Here is a 15,225-nt window from a genome sequence, read left to right as displayed (position 1 = left end):
CCCTTAAATCACGTTGGAACACTGCAGGGTTGGTTGAATCTTCCGATACGAAGGCCCTGCATGCCAAATGAGATCCAATTCACGTGTCAACTACGCAATGTATATATATATATATATATATACATGTTTGGTGCATCTTTTCATTATATTCTAGTTGATTAACTTGAAAAATGATATGAATTTATTTTGGTCGATTTCATTGCTAAGTTTTGTAGTGCAAAAATAATTGGCCGTAGAAAACAATCGATCGAGTTTATATAGTTGATTGAATGCCCTGTGGAGCTACGCCCTGTGAAGGAGACAAAAACGGATTGGCTAAACAAATCGCTATAAGAATGGCGCAGCCATGATAACAAGAGTAGAGGAATGAATGACCCACTCAGAGCAAATGTTGATCGCTGTGTGGAGCTGAAGCAGGTGAGAAGCCACCAAATGGATCACCAAAAGGATTGGCTGAGCCCGGCTGTTGTTGAGGTTGGTAAGGCACCATCATCATCATTTGCTGCTGCTGCTGCTGCTGTGGCTGCTGGTGATAGTATTGCTGTTGCTGCATTGGGTAGTGCTGTTGTATTTGCTGTTGATAGTAGTACTGCTGCTGCTGCTGAGCCATCATTGCCATCTGGACGTTTGGTGGCGGTGCGATGCCATTCGACATGGCAAACGGGTCCCTATAGTCGAAAGGATTAGCATCCATACCGCCGCCACTGTAGGCTGCGGCGATCTGTTGTCTCCTGGCTGAGTCTTCGTAGAGACTGTCAAGCAAGAGCTTATCGAAACCGCCACCCTGCACAGCAAAATGAAGTGTGGGTGAATTTTTTGGGAAGGGAAAGATGGTAGAACGTGTTAGACTGCTAGTGTTAGATCACAAAATGTACCAGTTTGCTCTCAACCAATTGGCTGGTGCTGGTGCTTGGGGCAGTGACCAATGCCAACTCCCATCCGGAGGAATCGGTTGCAAACAAGTCAGTGGCTGATGGAGGCTTTGGTGCATTACCTGCAAATGTAAGAAATGATTGATAATAGTAATTTGAAACGCAAGCATATTCACGATACAGAAACGTTAGAGAATTGTTATCTACAATTGTGTTGTAGTAGAGATGAAATGTGCATATGATGAAAAAGAAACACACCTGGAGAAATTATGGCAAGAGCCAATGCATTGCTATCCTCAAGTTCAGCAGCAGCAGGATTTATTTCATCCAAGCCCTGCATTACGACAGAAGTGATGGTTAAGTTTCTGCTGGTGCAGCTTTATTATGAAAAGAGAAGAAAAAATAATGCGTGCAAAATGCTGTGCGGAAATTACCAGTAAGTCAGCAGTGGTAACAGGTGGTGGTTCAACGTTCACTACAGGTTCAGGTTCGGATTTGGGTTCTGGTGGTGGTTGCTCTTCTGCAGGAGGCTCTTCCTTTTCTTCTTCAGCTGGTTTTTCTTCTGGAGTGACGTCTTCTTGATTGTAAGTTAGAAGGTTCTTTTCTTCATATTCCTAGTTTGAACATATAAAGAAGACCTAATTTGTATTCATATGAAGTCTCTGGATAAAGATATTAGGAGCCTAATATATGATGTATTTGTTGTTTTCTAGGGCCGACTCTGTAAAAAGAATTTGTCAACTACAGCTGGTTGAAGTGTTAAAATTAAGATGCACAAGATCTCTAAAACATGTAAACTAGTATATGGATGAAAGACATGTTTTCTAGATATTCAAAAGCTTTTTTTTCAATGATATTGGTCTGGAGAAGATGTTGGACAGAAACAACTTGACAGTGAGCATCAATGTTAAATTTTGAAACATCAACTGAAATTGGATAGTCCTTCCTTTTAAATTGTTCATGTTCGTGCTTCACTGCCAACAATAATGCAGTAGAAAGGCTAGAAACTCTAACTTTAAGTGGGAACTTTTCATGATTTCAGTTGGATTACAACTTCTAAATTTTAGTGTGTCCTTAAATGAATCATGTTATGTGGATAAAACAGTGAAAAAGATACTTTTCTACAGGACATAAAATGCAAGCAAAAAAATAGAATCAATATGTTATAATTGATCAAGCTACTGGAAATCTATGAAAAAAAAACTATGATCAAAATTTTCCTAGTTAATTTGACTCACCAGCTTCTTACTTGAGACAGAGCCAACCCCAGGTGCTTCTCTGATGTATTCTTCCATTGTAGCAAGAAATGAAGGAGGTGGCTAAAAGAAGATAACAAACTGTTAGTAGAAAATCAACTTTACAAATAAAGCAGTACAATAGCCAGCCAAGATCAATTGAAACTGAGCAATATTTTTTATTCTATTATTCAAGTAGTCAACATTAAATTTGATGGTGCAGCTCCTATAACTTAAGATAGTGTTGCAATGGGATTTAGTCATTTTCTTTAAAATAGTTCCCTCCATGTCAAACTGACAAAAAGGTAAATCTGCGTTTCTCCTTTTGGAAAAAAGAGGCCAAGATCTAACGTACCATGGGGTTAAAACTAAGGTGACCAGCATTGTGATTTGGACCTTGCAGTTTAATTTAGTTGGAAGAAAGAAAAGAAACAAGATATGTCTATCTGCAAGAGTGGTTGAAATGAGACCTGTCTCAAAGTAGGGAACTGAAAGTTCCTGGCAAGCTCCAAATGTTTGCAGAATTCATAGAACTCAGAAAGAGTTTCAGCCTGAGAATAATAAAGACGTGTGATTTCAGAAAATATCCAACTGGGCATTAGTCTTTTCTTGAATCTTTTTATTAGAAATTTGTTAATTGTGGCAAAAATGTATTCAACTTTATAAGGAATATTACTACCTGTTGTCCAGCTCTCTTATAAATATCGAGTGCTTTGATGGCGTCATATTTTGACATCTCAAAGAACTGCATAAAAAGTAATTAAAAATTTATTGGAATTATTTCTCTTTGAGTCAGTATATGTTAAATATCTATGTAGAGATTGAATTACCATATCAACGAGATTGATGATGCCATCATTGATCGAGCAATATATTTTAAAGCTCTCTTTTAAAACCTAAAAAATAATTCAGGAAAATTGTCAGCTTGGTGTTTAGATGTGTGGGAAGTATCAGATTTTTTGTATAAGAAATTCACCAAAGTTTATTATACTTTACTCACATTATTATTTCTTCATGGCATAATACAGGTATCTACTTTTGTAGCTATTCAATTGAATTTATTGTATGTGGCATTGCCCACCAATAGTATAAATAATAATACAAGTGCAGAAAATTTACAATCATGGCTTTGAAAATGATTGCTTAGCTAACGGCAGCAACTAGCAAGTATATGTAATTACAATGGATTAGTAGATATCAATATGCCTATGCATGTGCTTTGATAGGGATGAGCATATTGACCTTTTGCACAGAAACAAAAATAAATAAATTTATTATGTTGGTAGCAACCAATATCAATTATAACCACTTTTCTTTTTTCTTTTCTTTGTCAGAAAGAAAGATTTTCTCATGAAAGTATGAAGCCCAATTCTGAAGACACATCACTAACCTCAAATTTTTCTACATTATAAATTTGAAATCTAAGTATGACAATTCACAAATACAGATAGATGTATTGCACCACAAAGGAAGTCGACTAAAGACAAAATGAATAAAGACCAGCATAAAGAACCACAAGAGGACAAGAACTAAAACACCCAAAGTAGATTATACAAAAAAAAAAAACTCATGAAAATGAAAGTTTAGCTTTTCCATGATCACGTGAAGATAGACAAGAAAATTTAAATTGTACCAGAGCCAATGCATATTGAATGAGCAGGTTTCCACATGCTGCTCCTTCAGGCTACAAATTAAACCAGATAAAGTAAGATGGGAACAAGAAATAATGGAAAACAAGATACGATTAATTTTTCCAAAATATTCTGACTAAATACGAAGAATGATGGTGACAGATGCTTTACATGACAACCAATGAGCCGGAAGAGAAGTTGCTGTAAAGCAGGCAATTGTTCTAACAGATCAGGACAACATAAAGTTCTAGTTCGACTATGTCCCTGCAAACAAAGATGAAACGCAAAATAATTTCTAAATGTTAGCAAATATATGTGAAAAAAGTAAAAAAGAGAGTCTACCTTTGTGGGCTCTTGCTGTAGGGGCTTCGTCAGACGTTCTGATTCAATGTCATATTTTAAGATTCTAAAACATTCAAGTCGCTCTTCCAGATAGAGTGCATATGTACGTACCCACGCAGAGCAATCCCAAGCTATAGCAATGGAAAAGTAGATATTATGCATACGCTTTTTCCTAGTAAACCAGAAAAACGTATGTGACATTAAATTTCACAACAATTGAAAGGAAACAAACCCAAAGGACATGAGTCATCTTTAAAGTTGGCTATCTGAAGAATACTTCCACGACGAGAATAGCTTAATAGTTCCTCTCGAAATGTAGGATCACCTTCCCTCATTGTCCTGTGGACAACTATCAATGTTTTCAATGCGACCTGTAAAATATTCATCAAGACTAAGATCATTTTGAAGTTACACATAAACACCTATGAAGAAGAAAGTTGTTTGGTGATGTTCCCTTATCCATTTTATGAGAAAATAGTGAGATTCTTAATATGATTTCTTTTCTGCCTTTTGTAGCTAATAAGTTTATATGCTAGTCAATAGTCAAAAGGTAAACAAATATTTCAGCACAATTTTTTTCTTTTTCAAAATTGAATCTCAACTCTTGAGAGTGGTAGCACACTTTAGACCACCTAGCTAAGGTAACCTCATTTTTTGTTATTTCAATTTACTAAGAAAATTCAATTATAATGAATTACTAAGAGAAGTGGTAAGGTGCAGAGCAAACCTATTCTCACGACTTGAACAATAGTAGTCAAAATCACAAAGAGAGATTCCACCCATTGACATTTGCATGAAATTTATCTAAATTTAAAGGGACAAATATGAAAAACACCCCAAATAAATTCCTAATATTCCAGCACACGATCAGAAAGAAAGATCATAGTACTCGAGAAATCAAATTTCACACTGTTTCTTATGATTTTTGTTTCTCAATATCATACTAGTTTTATAATCTACTTCTTTTCAGAAAAATGTTGTATAATGGTGCTCTCTTACATGTCATTTTGAACTTTGAAATTCTAATAAGAATGATAGCTAAGATGGAACACAAAGCATAAGGCAATTGATTCAATAAAGGCGAAATTCACAAGTCACAACATGTGTTCGAGCATTTGCATTTCACATACCATCCAATTACGAGTCTTGGACAATCTTCTGCCAAGTGCATAGATGCAGTAAGCTACATCAGCTCGGGGGCGAACCACTGAGGTAGCAGCAAAGATTGCTGGAAAAAAAAATGCAAGCTTCAAATTTTAAGGTCCTCACGCAAATATCCACTTGAAAGACAAAGGACCAGTTGAAGGAGAAAAAAGGTTCCAAGTGTGCTCAGAACTTGGAAAAATAGATAAATACAAAAGAATCTGAATTTCAAGTTCCATCTTCAATACACTAATTTTAAACAGACACAAGGAACCAAATTCCCATTTATTTCCTAAACTTCAAATAAGTGAATGAAGCATCGATACAATAACATATCGATGGCAAAGTACAAATGCTGATCAAACAGAAAAAGGACCACTCACTCCGCACGTGTCGCTCCTTCGGGGGGCATTCTACATGGTTTGTTGCTTTCACGATAGCAATATCCAAGTCCTTGCATCAAATCAACCGAGGAAGAAATAAAACAAACACAAATTAGGCAGAGTCAAAACCCGACCTTTTCATGTTCCAACCAATGCTAAGATACATCACGCCAGAAATAAAGGTTGAAACTTTCGATTGAAGGAAGAGATCACCGACCTTGAATTCGCTATTGACCTTGGCGAGCCCAACTTTGGTAGAATCCTTGAGGGCTCCGTAGGCCTTCCGCCATGTCCCCATCCACCCCGTTCTGACCTTGATTTCTCCCTCCCTAACCCCACCCTTCCTTTCCCTAAAGGAGGGAGAGAGAGCGAGAGGGAATGGCTTACCCTGTCGTAGATGTGAGCCCCCTTTCCAGCCCGCCACCTCCGGCTTCTCCCTGATATACTTACCCCCTTTTCTCGCATTTTTAATCTCCAATCGTCCTGTTAACTTGGGGCCACTAGATCCAGGAGCGCACAATTAATAAAAATAGGTGCGCTTTAGCAAATAGATTCGAGGACGTTATGAGGTGATGGCGCGTAAGTAGTGAACTATATCAACGCAAAAGATCGCCCTACGCAAATCCGACGGATGATATCGGTTCAGTGCGAAAATAAAATTATTATTCCTTTTCCAAAATAAAATTACTTTAACTAGATATTAAGATGAAAAAATAAAATTATAGAATTTGCAAGAGTCTTCCTTGCTTCTTTCTTTGCCAAAATAAATTAAAAATATATCTAATTTCTTTAAATTTTTATTTTCTATCTGCATTTAACATCACATTCTCGTACAGAAAAAGATATTATTTTATCCTTAAAATTTATTTACTTATTTAAAATATCTTTTAGGTCGTCAAATTCTCGGAATTTAAAATCATTAATATCTTTAACTTGTTTCCTATCAAAAATATTGTGTTTGCCGTCTAAAAAGAAAACAGAAAAAGCGAAACAAAAAATTGAAAATAAATGTTACAAAGGACATCTATCTTTCTGGAATGGATGGGACAAGGTTTATTAGAAGAAGAATAAGAAAGAGGAAATAAAGTATTTATATTTTTTTAATTTGAAAGAGAGAAATTTTATTAAGATAAAATGTGTTATCATGTTTGAAAGGAAAGTGAGAATAAAGTTAAATATATAAAGTAATAAAATTATTGTCATTTTTGTTAAAAACTTAAGCATTCAAAAATCTGATGTATGCATCTTGTATATATTTATGGGTTAAAACTTACATATTCAAACATTTCTAACTCATTTATTAAACTCGATGTCGGCGTCGAAGTCGACGTCAAAGTCGGTATCGGCGTCAAAGTTGGTATCGGCATTAGCATCGGCATCGAAGTCGACGTCGACATCAAAGTCAGCATTGGCATCGACGGAGTACGAGCGTCAGGCGATGGCGGGACGGATCCAAAAATTAGAATGCACTGGACTGATCTTAAGGTGACCCAGTCCACCATAGAAGAAGTCTGAGTTTCACTTTATGCGAGCTCATTGTCATCTCTTCTTTAACTATTTGACCGAATTTTATTTTATTTTATTTTTATTATTTATAAAATTATTAAGTTAATTTATCAATAATGATATCTAATTCGTATATGTTGAAAATTTAGGACTATGATAAAAAGTCTAGCCACTAATACTTGTGTTAAAGAGCGTGTTGTCGATTGTGAAATAGAGATAGTCGATCCACAAGCATAGCGTGAGGCCGTGTTGAGCATCTTGTGTAGGACCTCAATTCACAACTACTCGCCTCCTGCATTGACATAATTGTAAGGGTACATCGACGTAGAAGACGTGTTGATCCAGTCATGACAAGGGTGGTGTATAGTCGCCACTGTCACAATAGGCTCGCATCGTTGTCGCTGTTGTAGCCTTATATCATCATGGACTTGCAATGCCACAATCATCGTGGCCCCACGCCAACTACGCTCTATGTCGTCTTTGCACCATGTCTTCACCGTGATGGCCTCACAACGCTATTGTCATCGTGCTTGACGTTGTCGATTGTCGTCATTGTGGCTTCAGGATGCCGCCACCAACTCACGACTCCATATATCAATTCGCGACACTGCTCTTTATATTAGAAACGTGCATCTTGTAGAATGAAAATTAAAAAAAAAAATAGAGAGAGACACAAATTAAATGGACTGCATATTTGCATGTGACGTAGTGATGCAGAAGAAACTTTTATATTTCTTTTTTGCAACCGCCAATAGTTAATTGAAGATTAATAAACTTATTGTTAGAGTGTATACTGAAATCTTAAGTTTTTGTAGACATTTATTTTGAATAAAGAATCACATTTGGTCAAATTATCTACATTTATTTGTAGTTGTTCAATTAATTTATATTGTAGATAACATAGTATGTGGTGTCACATATAGAAGATAATGTTATCAGTACCTTATAAATTATAAACAGTAGCTCACGACCAAGATGAAAAGGAACAAACCATTGGAAGGTCGTAGTGTAATGAGGTATTAGTTTATCTTAACTATATAATTACATTATTACACTTAGAGTGTATTGAGTATGACCATTAGACGTCGTTTCTTTTATACTGACTTTATAAAGGAACAAAGACCTCAGTTATTATGGAAGTGTGTGCTCTTAATCCTAATATAATAACAAGCACATATATTTGATATTTATTTCTTTAATTTATCAATGGGTGAGATTTAGTTTGATAAATCAATAAGCCCGATAAATTGGGAAATGATATCACTTATAGTGTGTGTTGTTGATTATAAAAGGAAACTGTGTCCTAGAAATATAGGTTGAGAATGTCCCCAAGAGGAGCTCATAAGGATTGTCATGTTAAACCCTGCAGGTGGACTTAGTCCAACATGATGATAAGGTTGAGTGGTACTACTCTTGGACTGAGATATTAATTAAGTGAGTTGTCAGTAACTCATTTAATTAGTGGACATTCATTATCTTAAACACAGGGAGACTAACATACGCATAATAAGAAAGAGCCCAAAAATGTAATTTGTGATTGGTGCGGTAGTTCAATAATAGTTCTCTAGTGGAATGAATTATTATTGATAAAATTAAGTTGTGTGTTCGGGGCGAGCACGGGATACTTAATTTTATCGGGAGACCAAAATCAATTCCTCCTCTCGGTCTCTATCGTAGCCTCTTAATTATATAGTACTATACCCACCTATACCTACCTTCATACCCATCTAAAGGGGTCCGACCAAGCTTTGCTTGGAGTTCAAGCAAGGGCCGGTCAAACCATGTTTAGATGGGATTGATTGTGGCCGGCCCAAGCATGGGTTCAACCTATGTGTGGCCGGCCATTAAAAATAGAAAAGAAATTTTAATTTTAAATTTTTTCTTATGTGGAATACATGATTTAAAAGAGAGTTTAAAAATTAAAATATTTCCTTTTATAAGATTCTACAAAAGATTAAGAGAAGAGTTAAATCTCTTTTTTTATTTGTAGATTAAAATGTTGATTTTAATTTTGATAAAAACTTTCCTTGTTTATAAATCATCCACATGTTGAAAAGGTAAATTTTAAAATTATAGAAATTTCCTTTTATAACATCAACCATGAAGGGATTATTAAAGAGAAATTTTATTTTAAAATTTTTCCAGAAGCAAATTAGGAAGCTTTAATTTTTCTAGCGAAAAATTTCTTTGTTTGCTTGTTTTGATGTGGCCGACCATAAGCATATAGAAAAGGATTTTAATTTTAATTAATTAAACTTTTCCTTTTCAATGGCAAAAGAATTAAGGAAGGTTTTATTAAATTTTCCTTATTTGCCAAGGCTAAGGATTATAAAAGAGGGGGTTTGGGTGTCTTTAAGAGACACAACCTCTATTCTATTTCTCCCTCTTTTCTTCCTTGGTGTGGTCGGCCCCTTCAAGTTCTCTCCTCTCCTTGGTGTGGCCGAACCTCTCATCTTTCTTGGAGATCAAGTGGTGGCCGGATCTTAGCTTGGAGAAGAAGGAGAGAAAGCTTGCATCCCTTGGAGCTTGGTTGGTGGAAAAAGTTCTTCATCCTTTGGAAGTTTTGTGCTTGGCCGAAACTTGAAGGAAGGAGAAGAAGGTGCTAGGTGGTTCTCGTCTCGGAAGATCGTTGCTCACACAACGTCCGAGATTAGAAGAGGAATACGGTAGAAGATCAAGAGGTCATTATTCTCAAAGAAAGGTATAACTAATAATTGTTTTCCGCATCATGTTAGTTTTGTTTATTTGTAAAAATATCAAATACAAGAGGCATGTGATTCTAGTTTTTCGAATTATTTTTTGAAGTTGTGTTCTTTTGTTTTTTCTTTTCCTTGTGATTTGATTGTTCTTAGCGGTTAACCTAGGGTTACTATGGGAAGGTTAAATATTTAATTTCCTTAAAAGGCTTTGTCTAGTCGGTGGTGGTTGTTCCCATATCCAAGAAGGTCAAGTGACTCACCATGCAGTACTGGAAGCCGATTTTGAAAATAGATATTTAATTGTCTTCGTGACCTAGGTGATTTGGATCGAACGTGTTAAGTTCCGCAGGAGATCCAAGTCTAAACCTAAAAGAACAAATAAATTAAACTTAGGATCAAACGTGTTAAGTTCCGCAGGCGATCCAAGTTTAATTTAAAAGAACACATGGTAGCTAGGAAAAGGTTCAGACCTTTGTACAAAATTTTTATACAGTGGAACCATTAGGTTTTCCGAGTAGCAACCAACACTTATGTCGTCTAACCCTATATGTTTAGGAGTTGGACTGGGCTATAGCCCATGACAACTCCTTACTAGATCCGTCTATCGGCGGTGCGAGTCGAGCGGTGTGAGTATTTTTCATCACAACGTAAAGAATATTTAAAACAATAATTTTTAGAATTAATATAATAAAACAAGAATAAAATTGTAACATAAATTTTTTTAATTCTCCTTATCCTCCCTTACACTCTAAATAAGGATTTAAAAAATTCTTTTATTTCATATATAAGGAAAATTAAAGTTTACCTTATCTTATCTTTTCTTTCCATAGCTCACTTCCTCTCAAATAAAATTTTAAGTTTCCTTTCCCCTCCCCTCCCCTCCCCTCCCCTCCTCCCAAACAGCGAGGAGGAGAGAAACGCGAGACTCGCTGTTGAATCGTTCGATTCTCTCCGGTCGACTAGTCGCCGACATCATTCCGATCCGTGCCCAACCCCTTCTTTCATCATCGACCTCGTCCGCGAGGGCAAACACAACATTTTATCATCTCTCTGTGAAGCCAATTTCATGATTCGCATTCCGTTGGATTGTTGTCCCCTTAAAGTTTTAATGGAATTAAACACTCCTTGGCCAACGATAAGTACTTTGTTGCATTCCTATCATGAGATTCCCGGCATGTTTAGCCTCTACAATTCATTAGAGGAGAAAAGAGTGCACAATGCACACTTTCATTCTGTTGATGTATCATGTGTTTCCATAACGTCAGCCTTGGGGAATTTTCAAAAGCAATTTGTTTGAACTTGTTTGCTTATCTATCATGATAACATTCTGTTTGGTTCAGTATATATATTTCCAGATGATCAATGTCAAATGGTTATAATAGTAAATCTAGGTTGTTTTATACTTCGTTTACTATGGTTTTTAATTTAGACAAAAATATCTGTGACTTTCAAACGGGTTGTTTTCTCATGCATATGTTAGTTGATTTGTCTTAAGCAAAGCAGATTTGCACCAACTAGCTAGGTGGCTCTGATATGCACCATGAGAAGATGAGGACCCTGATGTCGTGAATGAGCCTTCATAGCATAAATAAGAATTAGGAGAAGAAAATATCAGTGACCGGGTTGAGGAGGAGGGTCCCCAACGCAGACATTCAGACGCTCAAGTCACGTAATTGGTAAAAGAAAAAAATTGAAGAGCAGGGATGATAAATAGAAAGCTCTAATGGAGAAGCATTCCTGCGCATGTAGATGCAGATCCCCTTATATAGTGTTATTTTTCCTCTTTACATGAATATTAATGTATTACCAAAATCAGACCGTCTGTTCCAACATTTTGATAATTTTCCTGAAATAGGCCTACCATTTATATGCTTTGCAGGATAGAAGCTTTCATCATATGACTTACATAGAGCATAGCCCCTAGATTCCCTGACAATAGTTATACAAGATGTCAAAAAGGAATATTAGGTCGTTAAGTTGATGGATTCTTACTACTGGTAGGACGACCGAGTCCCCTCCAATGTCTGGTCAAACTCCTTACTCAGACGGGGTCGGGTCGGCTAAAGAGTGTTGACCATTTGAGGACTCGGCACTTTGAGGATTAGTCGTCCTTGAGGACTTGGCCTTTCTGAGGACCTAGCGTTCGCTCGGGCAAGTAGTCCAGTCGAGCCGAGAGGACTCAACTGAGGATTCCATTGAGCTGGGAGGACTCGGGATCTGAGTGGATGAGTAGTCTACTCGAGCCGAGAGGACTCGGCTCAGGATTGTATCGAGCTGGGAGGACTCAGGATCCGATCGGACAAGAGGTCGATCGGTTGGACTATTTGACCAAATCATATGATCGTGCTGCTCAGATCTGAATCGAACTAGGGCGCGGCTCATGATTCCGTCAAGCCAGGAGGACTTGGGGATTCGATCCAATAAGAGATCCGATCGACTGAACTATTCAACCAAGTTGTATGCTCGTGTCGACCTCGAGTGTTGATCCCTCCTTGACTTTGACCATCACATCAACCAAGAGATCTGGTCGACTGAACTATTCAACCGAGTAGTATGTGTAGGATCGGAAAGAACACTAGAGGGGGAGTGAATAGCAATCGTTGAAAATCGAAAGTGAATTAAAACTAAGTTACGCAGCGGAAGAGAGATAAACCAATGCTAACACAAGTTGGTTTTACTTAGTTCGGAGCCTTCGACGACTTCTACTCCAAGACCCGCACTTGTCGAGTGCTTTCGTTGAGCAATATAATAGTTCGCAAAAAGTGTTACAAGATAAGTACATAAACTATATATAAAAATTACCGATAACAAAGAAAACTAAGTAAAGATGAAGTCCGGTTGTCGGTGGAGCGTTGCAACATCCCAGGAGCTTTTTTAGAGCACCGAGCAAGAAAAAAACTTGTAGTCGTTGTAGTCCTGAAGCTCCAGGTTAAAGGCCTTTAAATAGGTCAATTCTAGGCGCCTAGAACCCCTCCGGGCGCTTAGATCACGTGGCTTGACCAATCGACGCGCTTCACGTCAGCTTGTGGATGATTTTTCGGTTCCGAGCTCCTGGACCAAGTTCAGGCGCCAGGATTGCCTAGGAGCCTGTGGCCCGCCTGGGCCACCCTGCGTCGGGCGTCCAGACCAGCTCCGGGCGCTTGGAGTCCGAGCGCCCGGAGTCCTTTTCTTCAGCAGCCTTCTCCCTGCAAAAAAAGGTTAGTTCAGGCAATAAAAATTATATCTACCTTGCAAAAAAAGAGTTAGCACAACATAGCAAATAGGGTAGTCTTCATCATACAATTGCCTCCAATCAAACCTTTGGCCCTAGTCCTCCGCTTGGTGTGAGGTCCTGTCATTGAGAATGCTGGATCATTTGGTAAAGGTTGTCCAACAACTTGTTGTTGCGCTAGTTTTTGTGCCTTGGCAGCCACGAGCAACTCCAAATCGTTCTGTGATAGGGTAACTGTAGTGAACCTTCCAGCCTCTTCCATCTTCGCATTTTAGATCAGGCGAAGTTTCCACAAATGACGTCAAATTTGATCATGTCTGAAAGCAAGGAAAATGGTGCACTGGCTAGGTGGCTCCGATGTTACCGCAAGAAGATAAGGACCCTAATGCTGCGAACGAGCCAACGTGGCAAAAATAAAAACTGGTAGAAGAAAATATCAATGACCGAGCCAAGGAGAGGTCTCAGCGTAGGTACTCTAAGGCTCAAGTCAAGCAAGTGGTGGAAGAAGAAAACGAAGAGCAGTGACGATAAATAGTAAACTCTGATGGCGAAGTTTACCTGCACATGTAGATGGAGACCCTCTTATATAGTATTACCTTTTCTCTTTGCACGAATATTGATGCATTACTAAAATATGACCGACTATTCTGACATTCTGACAACTTTCTTGAAATAGGCCCGCCATTTCTATGCTTTGTAGGATGGAAGCTTCCGCCGTACGACTCGCACGGAGCATATCTCCTTGATTTCCTTGACAATGGTTACACAAGATGTCAAAAAAGACTATTAGATCGTTGAGCTGATAACCCCTTACTACGTTTTACTGGTAGGCCGACTGAGTCCCCTCCAACATTCAGTCGGACTCCGTACTTCGACGAGGTCGTGTCGACTAAGGAGTGTTGATCATTCTGAGGACTCAGTGTCCTGAGAACTCGACCTCTTAGAGTACTTAGAGTCCGCTCAGGCGAGTAGTCCAACTGAGCCGAGAGGACTCGACTCAGGATTTCATTGAGCTGGGAGGACTCGGGATCCGAGCGTACAAGTAATCCACTCGAGCTAAGAGGACTCAGCTTCGGATTCCATCGAGCTGGAAGGACTCAAGATTTGATCGGACAAGAGGTTTAATCGGCTGGACTATTTAGCGGAGTCATACAATCGTGTTGTTCAGATCTAAATTGGATTAAGACACGACTCGGGATTTCGTTGAGCCGGGAGTACTCGGGGATCTGATCGGATATTCAGTCGAGTCATACGCCCGTGCCGCCCTCAATGTTGACCCCTTCTTAACTTTAACCGCCGCATCAATCAATTTTTTTGACTTCAACCTTCACTTCACGGGCTCTACTGTATTCGCCATATCAACTCATTTCAATTTTATTGCCAAACTTACTTCTAAAAGCATCCCCTATTTGAAGAGACTAGAACGATTTGACCGTACGCACAATTAACAACTATTGAGAAATATTTATATTACCTTTGCCACTAACTAATTGAACACAAGTATTTTAGACTAATTTAACTAATACATTGATTTTCAAGTTATTTAGGGATCTATTATAAAGATTCTATCCATTCTAATGGACCTTTTTAATATCATTTATAAATTTGTTGTCCCTGCGGGTGTCTAGTTGATTAAAAGGGGTAGAGACGATCAATTTTTGACGGATGTATATTCTCAGAGAAAAATTCATCACACCCCTTTGCCATTTGACGGACAATTATAAATTGACCACACAATTTATCTCCTTTTATATAATCTAAAAACGAGCTATGAGAAGCACATGGGGAAACGAGATACATAATCACATTTTACTACAATTGTATAGAATAAAATTATAATAGCAAATGTCTGAGATGTCAAATGTGTGTTTACATTTCCTTGCTTCTGCAAGTTTGTAAACATTCCAGCTCAAAGATAAGTGTCTCATAAGAGGGTAAAATAAGACAAATAATGTTGTAGAAATTGTCAAGGAAATATCTTTAAGATCCAAGTTTGATCAACTTTAATGAATGGATCTTTCCCAACCTTTTCTTTTAATATCTTTAATTTGCTAAATACCAAAGGACCGTTAGCACAGAAAAATGTCTATAGAGCAATGATTGATGTACTCTTTTTCTTTATATTTCAAGACCCATAACCATCTTCAGAGAAATAAATCAAAAAATTGAACAGGCAGAGTATTTCCGCCGGCTTGCCGGTACT

The 15,225-nt window shown here is 37.8% G+C and overlaps 1 protein-coding gene across 2 annotated transcripts; it reads right to left on the bottom strand.

Moving 5' to 3' along the window:
- Window positions 1-235: 235 nt before the first annotated feature.
- On the bottom strand, window positions 236-6,029 carry LOC122011381 (putative clathrin assembly protein At5g57200). 2 transcript variants are annotated; one of them, XM_042567767.1, is made up of 15 exons: window positions 5,824-6,029; window positions 5,607-5,676; window positions 5,211-5,308; window positions 4,313-4,451; window positions 4,081-4,211; window positions 3,910-4,002; window positions 3,741-3,791; window positions 2,938-3,003; window positions 2,787-2,852; window positions 2,578-2,658; window positions 2,111-2,191; window positions 1,307-1,486; window positions 1,131-1,206; window positions 876-994; window positions 236-784 (listed from the first exon to the last, which is right to left on the bottom strand). In XM_042567767.1, the coding sequence occupies exons 1-15, from the start codon at window positions 5,902-5,904 to the stop codon at window positions 380-382; spliced, it is 1,737 nt and encodes a 578-aa protein (XP_042423701.1). In that variant the 5' UTR covers window positions 5,905-6,029; the 3' UTR covers window positions 236-379. The 2 variants fall into 2 exon arrangements, with proteins under 2 accessions (XP_042423701.1, XP_042423700.1); XM_042567766.1 differs by having other exon boundaries at window positions 3,910-4,211.
- Window positions 6,030-15,225: the final 9,196 nt, after the last annotated feature.

This window comes from Zingiber officinale, chromosome 8A (assembly GCF_018446385.1).
Source record: "Zingiber officinale cultivar Zhangliang chromosome 8A, Zo_v1.1, whole genome shotgun sequence".
NCBI classification, from domain to species: Eukaryota; Viridiplantae; Streptophyta; class Magnoliopsida; order Zingiberales; family Zingiberaceae; genus Zingiber; species Zingiber officinale.
Note: the sequence above shows the minus strand (reverse complement) of the source record. Positions and strands in the feature narration are given on the sequence as shown.

Coding starts and splice junctions, on each gene's coding strand:
- LOC122011381 (XM_042567766.1), bottom strand. CDS start 5,904: ATGGGGACATGGCGGAAGGCCTACGGAGCCCTCAAGGATTCTACCAAA. Junction 5,677..5,823: donor AGGTCAATAGCGAATTCAAG/GTCGGTGATCTC, acceptor ATTTGATGCAAG/GACTTGGATATTGCTATCGT. Junction 2,853..2,937: donor TCATCAATCTCGTTGATATG/GTAATTCAATCT, acceptor CTTTTTATGCAG/TTCTTTGAGATGTCAAAATA.